The 20337-nt window shown below is 34.2% G+C and overlaps 1 protein-coding gene across 5 annotated transcripts in view; it reads right to left on the bottom strand.

Moving 5' to 3' along the window:
- Positions 1 to 256: 256 nt before the first annotated feature.
- The window catches only part of GRIK2 (glutamate ionotropic receptor kainate type subunit 2), a 370969-nt gene continuing 350888 nt past the window's right edge, over positions 257 to 20337 (bottom strand). For 3 of the 5 annotated variants that reach the window (XM_027631770.1, XM_027631786.1, XM_027631791.1), the window contains 3 exons: positions 19665 to 19915; positions 11394 to 11571; positions 5125 to 5253 (listed from right to left, as the gene is read on the bottom strand). In XM_027631770.1, the coding sequence (XP_027487571.1) occupies positions 5240 to 5253; positions 11394 to 11571; positions 19665 to 19915 (443 nt within the window). In that variant the 3' untranslated portion in view covers positions 5125 to 5239. Of the gene's footprint in view, positions 5254 to 11393; positions 11572 to 18951; positions 19466 to 19664; positions 19916 to 20337 lie in introns of those variants that run through there. The other 2 variants (XM_027631774.1, XM_027631780.1) reach the window with 2 other exon arrangements.

The raw sequence follows: 20337 nt of genomic DNA, 5'->3' as shown, positions 1-20337 counted from the left end.
TTTCATTTTTCCTGTAGTTGATTTCATATTAAGATCTTTATAGAAGATATGTGAACATGATGTTCTATTTCTATACTCCGACCATGTAGGGAAAATTCCAGTAAGATGAGTCAATGTAATAGCTCCTCTGGGTTGGTTTTATTATTTTTATTTTTTGATTATTCTATTGCTGCAGTGATTAGGATTTCAGGCAATGAACTAAAACAATATATTACTAGACTGTCAGTCGATCAGATCACTATCACTTCAAACATCATTTAAGAAGATCTATTTTTTATTATTTATATAGCTCCATAGTTCATGGTGCTACATAGAACAAATCAAAGACAGATTCCCTGCCCCCTAAGAGCTTACAGTCTAGGCAAGTACAAGAACAACAGGAGAAGATAACACAGGCAGGGGACAGAGAGGGGTAGTAAATAAAAAGAAAGACAATTAGATTACAGTCACATGAAAAGCTAATGTATTTATCTTCATGGATACAAACTGGGGAGATGAGGTGTTTGAGTAACTTTATTTTAAATTAGAACTATATTAAAAGGAAAGCTAGAAGAAAAGGGGTTTGAAAAGAAATTTGATAGTGCCAGAGATGTCTGTAGGAAGGCAGAGAGGCTAGACTGGAAAGGAAGGGAATAGGACACTACCACATTTGAGGTTGAAAAACAATGATCTTATAAGTCAGACAAGCCAACCTCAGCGACCCTTTCTTTTCCCATATGTCCTTGAAATTATTCCAGAAAATACAATCACTTCTGTACACCTCGTTTTGCCTTAAATATTATGTCAGTATATATTTGGAGCTGTATTGGATAAAATTTTGATTCTTCAGAAGGAGGAGTTTTGACACTTCTTTCAAAGTAGTCAGTATATCAGTCATCATATTTTGTGTTTATTGATATATTTGGAGACTCTGATGAATTTGGAGACTAAGTTAAGTTGTGTCTCAAGTATACAGTACGTATTTTTCTAATATCCTTAAATAATAAAAATACAAAAATTATTTTATAGTATTATCATTTACCTCTTTTTATGCCATTATCTCTGCTCATGACTATTTTTCCCTGAAAACATTTTGATTTTGTAGAGTATCAGGGCACTTCTCCTACTTTTATTTGAGGCTTTGGATTTTTGTGGGGGATTTTTTTTTTGTAAATTATGGTTTTTTTATTCTGAAATATTAACTAGTTAGTGAAGTAGGACTAAACAATGTTATTTTGGGTTTTGGAAACACTCTATGCATGAAACCAGGAAGGATTAATGCACAGAGCCTTGAGTAATATTAAAATGAAAGAAAAGGTTATTTCAAGCCTATACTGAATTCTTCAACTTAAATTTGAGATAGAAATTGAGATAAAAATTGAGAAAAACCCTGCCAGATACTCCCTGGATATGTCTGTACTTATGTTTATGTGAAATGAGAATACTATGAAATGACCTGCTGATGTCTATAATTGGACAAATCCTCATTCACTATAAAGCACCACAGATCTCTTGATTTCATCCAACTATTTCGTTCACAATTTTTGCTACTAGTCCTTCACACATGATGTTTATCTTATCAATAAGATAAAAGGGATTTTGTAATTTTTTCTACAATATCCACATAGTTATCTATTGCTATACAACCATGCTAAGCCAACTTGAAGATCTAAATTGTGTGTCTTGAGAATTCTTAAAGATTATACATCTCTATTTTCATTGAAACAGACACAGGGAAAAAAACCCTTCCTATTCAATTTTTGCCTCCAATTGTCATCCAGCAGGTAGGACCATACAACGGAGCTACAACTGCTTTAAAAGTCTTCTCTATAATGACTTTCAAGGTCGAACAGAGAAGAACCCATCTTCCCATCCTGGGAAATCAGCAGACTAGTTAAGTTGTTACATGAAACCACATAAAGCAGTTATGTACAGACTCTGAATCTTCATGGACCAGATACTCACTTGATTTGAACTGGTGTAGTTCCATCAATTTTAATGACAGTGTAGAAATTTATACTACATGAGAATTTGAGAATTTTAAACTAGCCTTTCAGAGGCCTTTCAAAATGAGGAAGTTTTTTTCAGAACTGAGGATTTTGTTCATAACAGTGAAAGGAAAATGAACTATTGAGCTTTTTGGAGGACAAAACTACCAGTAGTATTTTCTACTGCTTTGGGGTCGGGTCTTCATTAGTCAATTTTCTGTAAATGTCTTAATAGAGAAATAATTACTAATGTATAACAAAGTAACAGCATGAGTTAATGTATGACTTTAAAAAAATAAACACATTATCCTACTATGAATCTGTGGAACCATGCACTTCTACTCTTGATCTTTAATATAAATCTCCAGTTACTTTGCATATTTCCTTTAATAATGGAAGGTTGAAATTCTCACTAAAATCTTAATTAAGCCACACTACTTTTGTGATAGGAGTTTTTTTCCCTGGGGGACTTTGACCCAATAAAATATTTGGAACATATTCTGCATTCACACTTACTTTGGCTCACATAAAGCTTAATGAATATTGGTCAGGTGCATCATGTTGAGAATAAAACCTTGCTTATATCAACATCCTCAATGGAAAAAAGAAAGGTTTGTTTGAATATAATACAGCATTTTATTACATGATTTTACAAATTTTATTGTAAATCATCAATCAAATGCAATAGCCAATTTTTTTTCCATTCCAAGCCATCATATTTAGGAGTTTTCATTGTGTTGTATGACAGTTACTCTTTCCCCTTTGTGTTTTAAAGAATTAACTTAAATATAAATTATGTAAGTATACTCATTTCCAGAATAATTACTAAAGGTGTTTTTATCTTGTTTATACCTCAGACAAAGATAACCTGTTCTCTATTATCACATAAATGGGGATGAAACTCACAAATATAAGAGAATTTGCTTTCTCAGTCCCTGCTCACAATGGAAATGGCCAGCTCAATCTCTATGAAGATATATGATCACTGGGTAGTAGACACAAACCTCCCATTTCCCCCCAAATTTCATTATATAATTTCTACAATTTAAATTGTATGTCTTATGTTCCTGTGCTATAAAGTTGATGATAAGACTAAATTAAGTGCCAGTAAACAAACGATCTTATTACTCACCAGTGACTGACAGTTTATGATAATTTCAATGTTTTGTTGTGGTTTTTTTTAATTAGTCAAATTAATTATTTTCCATGTAAAGACCATCTTCATATTCTTTTTCGGCTGACATAACATTCCTACATAATTCATCCTATGCATTTCTTGTTGAAATACAAATAAATTTACAGTAGAAAGAGATGCAAGATTCAGCATCTGTACGGCAGTATTTCAAAATGTTATGTCCAGGAACTCACCACAGTCAGGACATATAAATTAGCTTTGAAGCAGCTAAGAGCCAGATCCTTCAAATTGTAGCACAATGTACTGTAAAGGCTTGTCTCAGAAATCCCAGTAAACTCTCTTGCCACACATTTAGTGGCAAGAATTGTCAGGATAGGGCACTAAGCTGAAGCTAAGTACCAGTACTGACACAAAGTACTGTACATACGTTGCTCAAATCACACAACAAAACCAAAACAACTAAAACTGACATAAATTTAATTCTTTCTTATCTTTTTTTTTCTTTTTTTTTTTTAAATTTTGTGCATTGGTTCAAACAGCAAACTGAGTGCACTTTAACTTTTCTCACAATGTGGTCAAGAGGTCTGTGTCTTTTACCATTTACACACAATTGTTCATGACAGCATGTTATCAGCTTAGTGGAAACCAAGGGTGTAGCATGGTAAGCAGTGGTGGTAGTGCACCTATTTTTTTATATTATATAACTTGAAAATATGTCTCTTCTAAGATTCCTTTTTCATGATAAAAATAGTTTTCACCAAACGTTGGTGGTGTGCACACACTACCACTCATGCTTGGCATCACACCCCCGACAGAAACACATGTTCTTATTTTGTTGATAAAAAGTATTAGAAAAATTTCCATACAAAAACTATTTTCATAGAAATCTTGCATTTCCACAAATAAACCTGAACATTTTTTTTTTTTTGGAAAAAAAAACTGCTCAAGAATTTTGTTCATTTAGTACTGTGACTGTATTGAAAAATGCAGTCCTCCTTAAAGTTCTCGGCATTCATTTCTTTTAGGTGACCCGTCCCACTCCCAACATTAGCGAGAATTGCACAGGCTCCATTGAGTTCAATTAGTAGCAGGAACAAGGGTTTCAAAACCCATTCAGGCTAAAATGCAAGCCCTCTATGTATGAAATATACTGCTTCCCACCCCCTTCCCTCTTTTCACAATTATAGAAAAAAAATATTAATTGCTTATATCTAAAGGTTGTAAGATACATTCCTTTGTACTAAGGAAACTTTCATTCATCTAAAAATTGGGTCAAAATTGTGGAAATATTTTTGTTGATTTTTTAGACCAAAGTTCCAACCCAGTTAAATTTAAGTTACTTTTTTCTAAATTATTATTTATTTACTAAGTTCAGTGTCACAAACAGTCCAGAAAAAGCAGGTGAGCATCCTCATATTTATCCTTTTATTCATGGGATTCATGTTTCTTCACTTTTAACATTTTTTCCACCCAGGAAGCTCATATCGCCTGTCCAGATGGTAGTTTCAGTATACCAGCAGTTACCAACTCTTCTGTGTTGGAAAGTTCAGAAGACCGTACGGTTTCTTGCTCCACTACAGTTCTGAGATATTACTTTTATGAGACTCCTTCTGTGGTCTATATGGTCTTGGACATTTATCCTCCATCTCCTGGCAACCGTTGAACTTCAAAAGGAACCTGTAACTTCTCACTTAGACTGCATTTGAAACCAGCCACAAAACTCACATGGAACATTCATTCATTCAGAATGGTGCAAACCCATGACAAACAGTGTAACCCTGCATAAATTGGTTGATCCATGATGCTTGTGATTCGAGTCTGGCCATTGCAACTGCTGAGATCACAGAGTCTCTAGTTCATAGACACAGCGGTATGAGGTAACTCATTTTATTTTGCACTTGTTGCATATTTCCACAGGAAACATTCTCGCAAGGTTGTTTGGAAAAAAGACGACAGTTTGTGCTTGGGGTATTTGGCTTCCCAGCTCTATGCCATGGTTTCTTTACCTGGCAACCTTCTATCGTTAAACGTGTGCATGTTGATAACTTCTTCTGTTTTCACAATAACAGGGGCCTGTGGCTTGTGTTTTAATCGACGCTGACACTTCAGAGACATCCTTAGCTCCTCTACCATGGCACTACAGAAGGACCTCTATGGAGGGAAATAGAGGAACAAGAAAAAAGAACGAGCTGTAAGAAATGTCCAGCTGCAATGTCTAGTAGCAGAGTCACTGTATTGGCACAGCCTTGTCAGGTCTGTAAGTTTCCTCTGTCTCAATCTGCAGCTCAAAGCAAATTGTTGTCTTTAAAATATACATCACTTAATAATTAAAATTACTTATAAAGCTGTGATGACTCAGTATAAAAATCACCTTGTCTCTACAATTATTTATCTTGCAGCTACTGACTATGGATGCAAACGATACATAAAAATATTTCAAGTAGATTTTCTGTCAACATTACGGTACAACATCTGAGTGTAATGTGTGCATAAGGTATTCGGTGAAATCTCCTTAGCCGTGTTTCAAAATAATTTCATTTCTATATGATTTAAATAAGTGTTCCTCAACAAAACGACAAGCTTTAGTATGAAAAGTTTACCTAAATTCTTGTTTAAATACTGTTAAAATTCATATCCATTACTGAAAACTAATATCTACTCCATTATTTTTAATATCTTCTGTATATAAACACTTTTCCCACTACTGATTATCATTGTGGGGTATGTGTTAGCAAAACAAAAAAATCAATCATTGACCTTTATGAAAAGCATATTATTAGAAAAACAGCTTATTAACATCTTTTCAGCAAAAGCTAGACCCTAAAAGCCCTTTTACAATTCTATAGTGCAAGAAATTTTACAAGTAAAATAAAACCTCCCTATTCCCTCAGTCTGACTGAATTTTCAACTGCTAATAATGTGCTGAACAACGAGCCTTGCCTTAGTGTAAGAATTGGAGCATGGATGAAATATGGAAGTAAGGAAGAGGAGTCTTTTGAGATCTGTGAATTAATCTCTTTTACCATGTACTTTTGTTTAAATGTTTTCCAGCTAATGGAGAAATCTACTAACTTAATAACTCAGAAGCTGAGATGTTATGCCAAGCCTCTGCCAATTGCTCTCATCCAAAGCAAATTTGAGGTATAATCTAGCACTTTGCATTTTTCTCTTTTAATAACAACTCTCCAGGTCAGGGAGATGATCAGGAAAAAAAAAGGCAAATGAACAAACAAAAACCAGACAAACAAACAAAAAACCAATAAAACAACAACAACAAAAAGACAAAGCACCTAGAATTACTATAGCTATCTCTTGACCATTGTTTGATTTTGTGTGATTAGTGGTAGTAAATATCAAATTGTCTAATTTATCTCTCAAATAAGAACTCTGCTTCATTTCTGAACTGTTGTATCAGCATTTTTCATACAAACCTAGAGTCTGGAGATTAGATCCAGAAAATATTTAAGCATTTTACCCCATCTGGTTCTTTGGCAACCTAAACTGAAGCTGTGTTTCAGTCTACATTCAGCTTCCAACCTCCAGGGCTGGAAGCACTCTGAGCAGTAAGACACTCAGTTTTCCACATTAAACTTTATAGCTCCGCTTAGTCCTGGATCCTATCAGAATTCACACTCAAGTTCTCCATGCATGGTCATCAATTCAATAGGTATGCTCTGAAAGGACCTAACAAATCAAGTTCCTTAAAAAATATGGCAACAGCTGAAGAAAGACACATGGCAGATATTACACCGTTCTTCTGTGCAGCCAGTCATCAGCTGGAGCATTAGAGCCGAATGTGAAAGACGTTTGAGAGTGTCAATTTAATAGCGTCTGCCAAAGGAGATTTAAAGCTTCAGTGTCTCAGTAAACAGCTGTAACACACAGGCATTAGACCATTCCAAGGTAAAAATACTTGCAGTTTCTGCCTACTGATCCTGATCCACTTTGCATGGAAGCAGTTAACAGAGGCAAAGTGAGGGAAAGGGAGAGAGGGAAAATATGGACTGTTCTGTAGATTAGGGATGAGAGCACACAGTGGCAGAGGAAAAACTTCAGCAGTAGTTCCTGTTTCAGTAAGGACTTTTACATAAAATTCTGATTTGTGCAGAAAAATGTAAACATGAGTTGTCTCAGTCATGGGTAAGAACTCAACCTTAATTCATCAAATCCTGAAAGAAATGCCCTCTTCCTTAATCCTTTGCATGAATAAGGGAACAGGTAGGTAGGAAGAAAAGGGCAATCTTACTCTGGCTGTGATACTCTTCCTTTGAAACCTTCCTTTGTCCTACTGAGTTTGAAATAAAGGAATGATACTTAACTTGCAATAGAAAGGGTTTAACCACCTACAACTAAGACAAGTTTAAATTGTGAGTCCAAAGGAGAGGAAGGTATATCTCTCTGGTTCAGAGTGAAATACAAGTTCTTCAAAGACAAATATGTTAGATCTCCATGTATAAGGTATCTTTGCTGAGCATTGTGAAGAAAGCAAGAAGCTGTACCTCCTTATTCAGCTATACTTTGAAAGAAAATATTCAATTCTCTTAGATTTTCTCTTTGTTTTTTAAGAAATTCCTGTTGCTTAACATCAAACTGCAATTATGATTATGAAACTGAAATTAACCTCGAAATCTTTCAAAAGGGCAAGATTTACTTTAGTATTCCCTATGTCTTACAGGCTAAATTGCTAAGGTTTTAAGATCTTGGCATTCCCACTATGTGATGAACCTAGTGCATAACTTGGGAATTTTATAGGGAATCCATTAGGAAGTAAATGGTGCAACTCAGCACTATACCACTTCTAGCCATTATATGGCTCTCACCTCTGGAACTAAAGACATAACATTCTGAGGAATAAAATTCATTTAATTTTAAAATGATGCATTAGCACTGAAGACTTTCAAGATTTCAACCCTTGACTTTTTTTGTCAAGACATCTAACAAGAGTACCAAATTAGAATAAATGCTTTTTAATATGCATCATTCCACCAAAACCTTTGCAAAGATCTGTAAAGGGTATAAATTTTTAGGTAATATCAGTAGGAAAAGAATTACAATCATCCGAGAGGTGAGAAGACACATGTTAACGTTCTGAAATATGCTGAAAATGAAATCTCAAGACTTGACAACACATCTGAAAATTTTACCTGGATATGAAAACTCATTAAATGAGAAATGTCAGAATTACTGACAGTTTTTTAAAAGCAGATAACCCAATTTTGAGAGTTATTTTATATAGAAAATTCTCCCATTCTGTGTTTTCAAATTATTTTACATATATTAAGTTTATGGGAACTTATCTGCACATACTGTAATAAAAATCTTGTTACTGATTAAGAGAATTGTTACATTTCTTCTTTTTTTTTCTCTGTTTCAAGTTTCACTCACTAGTCATATATTTTAAACAGAGATTATTTCAAGGCTATGTAAGAGTTCCTGAATGTCATCTTTATTCTTCTTTAGGTTCTCTCTGAGAAATATAAGGAAAAGTTTTCACACATACAAAAAAATCATATTCAAAAAATGTTAGAAAGGATTACTTTATGTTTTATTTTTTTAATTGAAATTATTAATTGTTGTCTCATTTCAATTCCAATCAGTGTAGTCTTCATTTTCTGTACAGTTAAACCTTGTGTTCTTTCAGTGTTAGGATACAACTTTTAGAATAATAAAGCAAGAAAACAAGAAGCAGCTCCAGAATATTTTTTTTTCATGTGACAAATAAAAGACATTTTCAGATATGAGTTTAGAAAATATAATCCAATGCCTTGATCCTGAATCCAATTGACCAGTCAGATTGCTAGGGGAAAACAGTAAAGTGTTTAAAGAACTTACATGGTACATTTCAAAACTGTTGTCTATCATGAAATTGAGCACTTTTAGTATATATTACAAGCCTCTCTCCACTTAATTCAAAGAAAATAACCTTTTGCCCCCAACTTACCTTCCACACTGCAGGCATGTTACAAGAACATCAGTTATTATTGATTTTTCACTAACCCTTACAAAATCATAAGTTGTCTTCTTAACAGCTACCAGAAAGTAAATGCTGCCTCCAAGTCATCTTAGATATAATCAAATGGTAGAAGAGTTTAAGGATGGCATACAACTCTCTAAACAATAGTGCAGTTTAGTGTGTGTCTTTTGTTACAGCAAATCATGATAAAACATTACAAAAAAGTATACAAAAGAAAATTTTAGTCAGAACTGTAGTTCTTAGCCTTCTAACACAAAACAATTTTGATAAAGTTCACCTCCTTAAGATGAATAAAGAAGTAACTGATATTTCTGAAGTTCTTTGCCAAAAGTGAGAGCTCACAAGTCATGTAGAATCAAAATGATAATTTTGTGAAGTTACCACCACTTACAATCTATTTAGACAGCTTGTGCATGGCTTTACTGCCAGAGAGAAAGAACATATCTTTGCATATATGTATTAATACAAAAGGTAGGTAATACTTATGCTGTTTTCATTATTTTGATTTATAGGGATTTAGAAAGGTAATCAGAAATCATATTAGCATTTGTTAGACATGGAATTATGAGACTACCACCATAGATTTTGCTTTCAACAGCCTAAAAAGAGCAACAGAAAGACAGGAACAGTATGCCTGCCTCATTCTAAACATTCTGATTTAAGTAATTAATAGTCAATATGTTTAAAGTATAAAAATCTCCAATCATTTGCTGATTTATATTTTTCCCTTCTTTAATGCAGATAATATAACTGACAACGTTCAAAAAAAAGCTTTAAAATTTACTCAGAAGTTCATTACTTCGAGTCTTGTGTGTTAGATATTATTTGAAGTTTTGTTCAATTACCTTAAAGCAGTAAAAGCAGTAATCCTGCATTGTCTTGTTACGGGCCATTGTTCTAGCATCTAGCAGGACATATCCATCAAACTGCTTCTTGTCTTGAAGTTAGCTGAGAATGAATGCACCTGGGTCAGGCCTACCATCACCCTCCCTCCTAATCATTTCCTGACTCCTATGCCACTCCTTCAGGGATTTTGAATATACATATATGGAAAATCTGTCAACCTTAAAAACTCTAGACAGAAAAACAAACCCCATCAAAATATTGACTTAGGATGACAAAGAAATGAACATTAAAGGACAGAAAAGAACCTTAGAAAAAGTGAAATCATATATAATTGTAGCTGAAGCATAAACGTTTCAAGAAGTTGAAGTGTACTTGTAATGATCAGCTTTTTAGGTTGCTTATTTATGTACCTATTCTTAGACATGATTGTAGATCCAAGGTTGTACACATATATGCAAATACTATTCATATCTATATAGACATAATATGGTTACGTTAAAAATATTTTGCCACTGACTTTTCTCATGTAGTACATTTTCAATTCATAGCAAGTATAACGCACAAGTACGCTGCAGACCAAGTTCACACCAATCACCTGAAGATATCACCAATATATTCTCAAATTTAAACTTAGCAATTACTGCACTTTTTGGTAGAAGTAGAATGAGCAATTTAGGAAGTTATTTTCAGACCAAAATGTATGTGAGATTTCATTCCCTACTCAAATTAAGACAATAATATCAAACAAAAGGAAAATTTTAATTCCACAAATCAAATTCTGCTTTCACTGTAGTATCTAGAAAGTCAAGACCAGTAGAGTAGTTCCAGTCAGCCTGATGAAGCATGAAATGCTTTACTCTGTAACTGAATGGAATGCTGGTTTTTTCAAGGACTGTTGTAGCTGTTTGATAGAGATGATCAACAAAAGTCTGATGGGACTGACCTTTCCCATAACAAAAAAACCACTGAAACGATTTTCCACAGGCTGAAATACTCACTGAGTTTTACAATTATGTGATGAATATGTCATCCTTAGACGACATACAGGACCTCATTGCAGGCCACTTCTAGTTTTTATTGTAAATGTCTCCCAGCAGGACAATAAAAATTCCAGCTTGCCTTAAATAAATTATCAACTAGTTTAAAAAAAAATGTAACCAACCAAACAAACAAAAAAAACCTACCAAAAACAATTCAGCCACTCTCAAGCTCTAAAATTTATTTCCTGACAGAACAAAATGCACTCTGGTGGATGACGGAGACTTCTGGTAAAGAAATTCTGCATTCATTTAAAGTCTTCTAAAACTATTTAACCTGGTTTCCAGACTGAGTGCATCCTGACAGCTACACTATTTCCTGTAGCTGATGGGGAACTCCTATTAGCGCAGAAAGTTTTTTCCAAGTGGTTTTGTTTCGCTCTGCCAGCAGCCTTTCTGGCCATCACGCTGACCATGACGTTTTTCTGACTCACCTGTGGACCTAGGCTGGGGCAGAAGGGATTGCACTTGTGTGGTTCCACTCTTTCCTCTCAGAGAAATCCCAGAGGATGGCATAGGGCAATTGCTCATCAGCCCCGAGAGCTCTCTCTCATGCAGGATTCCACAAGGTTTCATCCTGTCATCTCTCCTTTCAACATGTATATGAGGCCACTGAGGAAATAATGAAATAATTTGGGCTGTGGTGTCATTGACACACAGATGATACACAGTCCTACTCTATTGTCAGACCAGGATGGTGCAATCATTTTGAGCTTCCAGTGCCTGGCTGAAATAGGAGGGTGATGGCAGCTTAATCCCAGGGAGACAAGTGCTATGTTGGAGAGGTAAAGGCAAGCACTCAGAAGATATTATCTACCCTCATTGTTCACTTCCACCTCTTTTGGAAGAGGTTTACAGTCTTGGATTTCTCCAGGTTAGGGTCTGGGTTTTCAAACTGAATCAGTGGCAATAAGCTTTATGTGTCGTTTGTGTTTCGATCAGTGGCAATGATTCTGCTGGTGTAAACCTTGTCACAACATTCCAGATCTTCTTCCAGAACACAGCACAGCAGTCTAGTGTCCCTGAACAGTGGCTACACATGGCATTTAATAAGGACTGAGAGCAATTAATAGTACCTCAACCATGTAACTGCAGCTGAGAAAATAACAGTATATGATACTACCTATCTTTTAGAATGATATCCACTGCACTGTTAACGTTTCTGTATTTTGTGATCACGGCTGTGCAGGGTATTTCTCTGTCTTTCATCAGAGATGATCCTGGTTGCACTGAAATCAATCCCCTGAGATCTTGCACCCTCAGGCACTGGATGTGAGAGTTCATTTACCTGTTGAATCATTTTTGATCCTACATCTAAATTAATTCTGTTTGCCCAAGGAATGTCAGATTTGTTGATCATCAGGCATGGTGGAAGGATGGTGATATGTAATCAATCCTTTGGAGTAAGGATCTATCTGGATAAAAATACTTTATATAGCATAATCTGAAAATAAATAGTTAATTTTACAGCAACATTTTAGAAAAATAAATGCAATCTTTCTTACCTCAGTTCTAAACACCTTTTTTTTTAAAGTTTGCTCAGTTTAAGTCCACTGTAAATTATTCGCTGTAAGAATTGATATAGTTCAGTGTAATAGCATGAACTTTGTAAAAAATTTGGCATGGCCTCAAATCATATTGAACAGAGAGAGACTATTAGTATTAAATTAATGCCAAGGGTTTCTGCTGTTTTGGAAACACTATTATAGTCATATTGCACCACACAATATCAAAAGGTTTAACATTCATTTGTCTATAATTACATGGTTTTATCTGTCAGTGTAGGGTAGTTTCTCAATCTAAAAGGGAGTCGGAAGAGCTTATTGTTACCTTGTTGACATACAAAATTCAAAGTAACTGAATCAGTTGAACTAAACTGTATTTACTGCTACATAGTTATAGCATAAGTGATCAATTTAAAATAAAAAGATTAATATTTTTATATTAAAATATGACATGGTAAGGTACTATTTAGGGGAAAACAACGAAAAATTATTAGAAAGACATGAATGTTCTGTAATCTGACATTTTTCCCTGAGAATGAAGAAGATATTTTTATCAGAGAAGTAAATAACTATTTAATGCAAATGTTTCTTCTTTCTACCGATAAAGGAAAATGAACTATATTTTCTATAAAATAAGCAAAATTTAGTGTCTTCCAAAATTTTTTTTACAATTTTAAATTCTTGTCAAACATAAAATCTTCCATAACTCATACCTATAATTCAAGCTCTGATTTTTTAATATCTGTGGAGCTGTAGTGAATGTTCTGTACTTGTGTACTTATGTAATGGTCTGCTTTACATACATTTCTAAATTTTCTGTTCTTTGTTTCTTGAATGACACAAATTAAGATATTAAAAACACCTCAGAAAAAAGGTCCATTACCAAACAGGCATTTGTTAAACTGCAATCAAAAATCAAAATAGAGATTTTTTTTTTAGTGTCTTATTTTTTGTAAATTACTTTAATTACTTTTTAAATGCTGCAGTTAGTAAATTGCTTTCTTCCACTTTTTCTGTGTTCGTCCCTTTTTTTTTTCTAACCTTCTTTTAAAGGTGTTTGGGGGTGTGTGGGCTGTGGATTTGATTTTGGTTTCTGGAGGTTTTGTTTTGTCAGATTTTGTAACAGTTCCTTCCCTTAGAAAATATCCTCTAATATATACTTACGTGGTTTTCAAGAGGGCATTTAATTAAAATTAATACCTCAACTTCAAGTAATCTGTACACTTACACACAAATTAACCACACAAGTTTATACATCCACATACAGTGCTCAAGGGAGTACAGGATGATAGAAGTTCACAGTTTTCTGACTGCATATTTGTAGAATGCAATGTGCTAAAGTTGGAAAAACATTTCCTTTCATGAGCTGTCGCAGCTATTGTTTTTCCCAGACAAAATTAAAATTTTGGGGGTTAGTCCATTACAAAATGTGACACAAAAATACAGACTATATAACTGACTGTATACTGTATAAAAGTTAGTTGAGATATAAACTCCAAAGCTTTTACTTTGATTTACCAAGAATGTCAACATTCTTTTGTTTCTTATAGCCTAAGCAGCAAGCTTTTCAATTTTAAAATCTTTTGAACTTGCCTCCCCCTGGAAAAAAAAAATCACTAGACCGGGATTTATTTTGGGATTGTTCCAGAACTATTATGAATTACACTCTCAAATTCAAATGCTTTTGATATTAAACTATCAAGAATATTTTTGAACTCCAACAAAACTGACATAACTGCTTTTTTTTTTTTTTGAGAAAGTAATGAAAAATACTTTAGTGAAAACTAATTTAGTAAAATCTGGAAAGAATCACCATACCATAAAATATTCTGTTGAAATCAAAAGGAACATGAAAATATTTTCGTTTTTTCATATGAAACTATGAAAATTTTGTTTTGCTCTGTTGGTAAGATAACAATTAAAATAAAGATTGAAATACTGACTTTCTACCTATCCTGCTGACAAAGAAACATCACAATATTACAGTACTTATATAACTTCTTCCTGTAAGTCCTTTCCATATAGGACAAGTTACATGTATGCAATTTGCTCACATCAATTCTAAAAAGAAACATTGTAAGGCATAGTGAATTAAACTTATCCTAGTGCAAATAGATTGTAGAAGCACCTTGGAAAATAAACTCATGTTAGCATTCACACTAACTTCATGCAAACAAATTGAGAACAGTTACGTTGTATTTGACAGAAGCAAAACCAGGATGAGGTGTCAACTGCATATGGTTGCAGCACAACAGCTTTTTCAGCCTATCAGCTCTTGGCCCCTCCTTGCCTCTTGGGAATTGTGTGGACCACTGCATTAATAAAGCCAGGTTTACAGATAACTCCTCAAAACAATGACACCTTCTCCAAAGAAACCCTTACCAGGATAGGTACAAGGACAACCATTTACGAGACCGACAACAAGCAATATTCTATATATTCTTGACACCGCCTTCAGCAATACTGTGAATTTCATCCTAAAGTTTTCAGCAGTGCACATGTGGTTTCTATCACAAGGCTGACACAGTAGTATCCTACTGTGTGAAGGTGGTGTGAAAATGGAAATCATCTCAGAGACAACTTAAAAAAAACTACACAAAACCAAAGGTCAATACATTCTCAAACTGAGAATCATCAATATATTGTACTAAGTATTAATGGTCTTCAAGGTCAATGTTTTCACTGGCCTTTGTGATAACAGTATGAGCTATACAAAACTAAATGTATGAAATGGACATAAACCCATAATGCATTGATGCATATCAATAAAGAAAAAAAAAAGAAAAAAGACATAGTAATTGTTTTAAATGGCTTCTTTTCCTAACCTTGCTTATTCACTGCCCTCTGAGTGCCTGTTAAAACCAAGGAGCAGGTCATTCACCAGCAAAAGCAATTATAAAATGCAAATAACTGAGCATTTATTGTCAAGATTGGCTAGATAAAAAAGGTCTGATAACAACATGTTTCCAAGCAGATGACATAATTAGATGTTTGTATCATAAACAATGGAAAATAATACAAGCCTTTAGCATTTTTAGAAAGGCTACAATTAAACAGTAGGTGAACATTGTGACATAAATTCTATTAAAAAGTAACAATTAAATTTCCCTCTCAGAAATTAGTAGGCACCATCTTGTGGTTGCTCTGCAGGAATGCAGTCAGGACAGCCTCTGACCGCCATCTCCTCCTACCCCTTCCCACTGTGCTAATTAGAATGGCAAGATTCTGCCATAGACAAGGACAGTGCTTTGCCATTCCCAGTATTTCCTCTGAACAAAACAGTGAGACTATGTATTAGGCAAGACTAGCAGGGTTATCTAGTTCAAAATACACTCCAGGTTATCCCACTATTAAAACATGTGCGAGGTAGAAAATTCAGAATTACTAGCAATCATAGCAAAACTACACAATTTCTCATAAGTTTAAGATCAAATACTACCATAACCTAAATTTTCTGCAGCTCATTAAAACTGTATGAATTTTTGAGACTGCTAGGATCAGAAACTTCTGTTCCTGTTATCCCTACATTACAAAAACATGTTTTGAGCATTTTGCAGAAGGTTTTTTTAAATTTTCGTATGCAATTCATTTTGAGAAAGAGTTGACCAGATAAATTTATACCATCTTCAAAGACATATTTAGCCTTACATACAGGTCACAGCTTAGCATTCAGAATTTCTTGTTCAATAGAATCTGCAGTTGTAAGTAGAACAGATCCGTATGTAACTCGTGCATACTCCCAGCTACTGATCTCTGCTTTGGGCCCAGTCCCTCTAAGTGCTCATTCACTGCCTTGTGAGATAAATTATCCACGCTGATCTTTTTCAACTCAATTGCACAGCTGAAGACTGAATTATTTACCATAGAAGTTCAATAGTTTCTTTTCTTCCTTGGGAAACATAAGTGAAATATAAACTAGTATTAATTTAGTTATAGTTTTTATTGCTTTTATAATAAATTATAAATAAATAGCTGTTTCAGAGAGGTTAATTGAATTTATGTTTTTGTTATGATTTGACTGTATAACTCCAGAAATACTTTTTTGGTATTACTGTTTCATTAAACATTAAGATTTAATCTAGAATTTTATATTATAGGAAGTGGATGTCCTTGTCTCCCATAGTGAAACAGTAAGGTATGTGTCTCCTTTCATGCTATTTGAAGCACTTAGGAGTTCAAAATTAATAAAATGTACATGTGCTATTTTTACATATGCACACATAATTCAGGTCTGCTGAAGGCTCAATGAGTTTTGAATGGCTATAAATGATAGCAGAATTTAATCCATATATTGTTCTTTCACATCCATAATTTCTGGATCTTCTGGAAAATACTTAGTAATTTAGGATACTCCTTTTTCAAGCAAACTAGCTTTAATAAGTGTCAGTGACTGACAGTGTAACTGTGATAACATCCAGGCTTATCTTTCCTTCTGAAAGGCGTCAATAAAAGAAGAATTTCTCTGTTTCCATAAAGCATTGTGATGGCATAAAATCATCTGTTTCCCAGAAAGACTACAGGAGTGTCATGTGTTTCCTTTGGATTTCTGAGCATGTCAGGGGCATGGATGTTCTGAACCACTTTACTTACAAGACGCAATATGTTTTATTTTAGCAAATAACACCATTTTGTCTACAGCTTTTCTGAGTTCAACTCCTTTCAAGACTTCATTTCTCCAAATAGGTTCACACCAGCCAATGTCTCTGTTTATGTGTGCACTCCAGGAACAGGATGACATAGAAAATGCTAAAAAGCCATCTATATTATACACTTTCAACTCTGCTTTGCCTCCCTGCTAGAAGTTTAAGTGAATATTTTGTATACCTTAAAAAGCAAACACACATGCCCACTTATATCTCAGGATACTCCATATACTTAGCAACTGAAATTTTCTGATTTGTTTTGTTTTCTTTGTTGTTAACATGACCTTTGATCTTCCCTGTTTCCAGATATTGGCAAGCATTATACCAATACCAGAATGATACTCTCATTCCAAAGGGATGAAACTATTAACATCACCAAAAATAGGTTTCTCCTCTCTCCCCATAGGATGGACAAGGCAGTATTGCTTGCATGGTTTACTTATCCTATCAGATTTGTAGAGAGAGGAAGCAAATGGCAGGACATCTCACCTCACCTTTGGCTGCTCTTATTCCCTCTCCTAGGCAAATGGGATCTGCTACATTTGGAGAGGTTGAAAGAAGACATTTTCTGAAGGTCTCTGGGTGCTGAGAGAAGAGTGGGTGAGGGGATGCTGGGGTAAGTCCTGTGTAGGGATGTAGGCATTGTTTTCAAGTTAAGTTCATTCCATAAGTAAAATTGCACTGAAATTTTAATGGTCTCCTGACGTCAGGGTATGTGGGTGTAGCAGGGAGGAGAGGGAAGGTAGATGATTGGAGGCAAGGAGGAAAGAGAGGAGAGAGACCTGACTCTTTCAACTGATTCAGATTTATTCTAACTTTTTAAAGTATCTAAATATCTGATGATGAGACCTTTCTGGTATAAATACTGTTGTAAGGTCAGATTCCTCCAGTCACTGCTATCTTTATCCATCACCAATAAGCAACCAAATGGGAAAAAAGCAATCACAAAAAACCCCCCCATCATATAAAAAAACCAAAAAACCAAAACAAATTAAAAAAAAGCCAAAACAAAAACAAAAAAAACCCCTACAGGGTTTAAAGAAACAAATCCTTAATTAAAAAATTTCTGTTTGCTTTCTCTCACAACTTCCAAAATGCTGTTATTGTCACATAAGATATGCATTTACACCCTGTAAAACACTAAACTCATGTAACAAAATTATTACTAAAACTGTCCTATTTTTTCTAAGTGAGAGCTTGTTTAAAATCTAGAAAAGCTAAAATGACTTATACTGATATTCATGTTAGGAATGGATAAAAATTATTGAGACTGACATGGGTTTCTTAAGTAACCACTATGTTTTCCTCACAAATTCATTTCAGAAACATAACATTCCAATAGAATTTAAACAGAGGGAATTAGCCTGTAGTATCATAGAGAAGAGGACCTAAAGTGTTCTTTAACAATTAAATAAATGTACCCATGTTCAAACAGTGTTTAGGACCTTGAAAGCTCACACTGCCTTAATGTGTATTAGAAAAAAAACTTTTTTAACAGTATCTTCATAACAGGACACTTGAATACCAAAAGGTTGCCTCAAAAGAAGTGAAAACAAATAGTAAATTTTCTGACTAGTGATTCAAGTTACAAAAACTCACCAGTAGCACCTGGAAAAATACCAGTATAAATATAGCTATGGATTTACTACTGATTTTATTAAATTAAATTTCTAAACATAAATTTAGGAATTGACATAGTACTTGCATTCACAAGCTTGCATTCACAAGCACCTCAAAAGCAAAACCAAAAGAAAACCAAACAAAAGTTGCAACAAAAAAACCCTAGTAAAATCCGAGAGTTTCTCTCAATTTTTAAAATTCAGAATTTGCCATAGCAGTAAAATATGCATTTTTAGTTTAGGTTTAAACATGGGCACATACATATAGAAAGATTTGTTTAATTATTATGCAAAAAATTATAATTTCAACTGAGAATTTCTCAATATATTGCTAGTATTCGCACAATTACAGTATAAATTGCAAGTACAGAACAAGTTAACAATAGAATTTTCAAAGCTGGGTCAGTTTGAAATTACAGACCATCATATCAGTAGTAAACCCACCAAAAAAAGAATCATGCTGATGCAATCTTTTCCAGATGCTACCAGGACAATTTTGCAAGTATAAACTCCTGTAAAGAACATTTTTATGGAGACATTTTTAGATTTCAACTTTCAGCTATGGACAGTTTGTCTTTTGAAAATCAGAATTATCTGTAGAAGATTAATTTGTTTCCCATTACAGTTTCAGATTTCTTCTTCATCCATAAAATTAACTGCAGTGAACTTCCAGGAGTAAAAAGCTGTCTTTTTTCAGGCTTGAATAAGAGGAGAAATAGTCACTTGTCCTGAAATCTGGCTACAATTAAACACATTGAAGACAAATTAAAAGCTGTAAATGTAAAACTTTGGATATTTCTGTCATCCTTTGTTATATAATTACTGTACTATAACAATAAATGTTAAGTATGCATCGCCAACATTTCACTACCAGATGTTTAAAGAATTATTGAAATAGACCATCAATATAAAATAAAACAGTTAATGAAAATATTTACCTTTTCCAATTGGGCATTTTTTTTTGATTTATACAAAAACTCCCCCACTGCCACAAAGACAGAAAGCACCAATCCTGCTGCCAGCACGATGAAGATTCCTCCAATATTTTGAACTCCCAAAGCACTGGCCTCTTTACTTTCCTCCTCTGGGCAGCCATTGCCTCTCCACCATTTCTCTTTCATCATGTGGAGCTTGCCCTCCTCTTGCAGCTGAAGAATTGCTATAGTGATCTTGTCTCTGTATGGAGAACCTAAAAAAGACCATAGGGAAGACATATTGCATGGTATATATTATATGAAATGTTAGTTATTCCTGATAAGAATAAAATGTAATGTAATGTCACACGAAAAACTGTTTCCTTAACAACCATAACATTAATCAAAAAGCCATTTACTTCTCAGCATGGTCACTGGTCACATAAATACAAACCCCCATGTGCACACACATATGCACAAAACATGTTCCAGCTGGTGTTGCTGTAAACCAGGCAATTTGATGCAACAATTCCAATCACATTTAGTTCCATGGTCGCAGAACACCTTCATGCCCAACTATTATATTCAGTCAAACAGTATTCTTCTTTCAATTTCTTTTTCAATCAGCTTTTAATTATGCTGCAGTAGATTTTGTCTAATATACATAAATCTATAGGCTGTTGCTTCATAGCTTGTT

This window comes from Corapipo altera, unplaced genomic scaffold (assembly GCF_003945725.1).
Source record: "Corapipo altera isolate COAL_440 unplaced genomic scaffold, ASM394572v1 2b, whole genome shotgun sequence".
In the NCBI taxonomy this organism is placed as follows: domain Eukaryota; kingdom Metazoa; phylum Chordata; class Aves; order Passeriformes; family Pipridae; genus Corapipo; species Corapipo altera.
The sequence above is the reverse complement of the archived record's forward strand: the minus strand, read 5'-3'. Positions and strand labels throughout refer to the sequence as shown.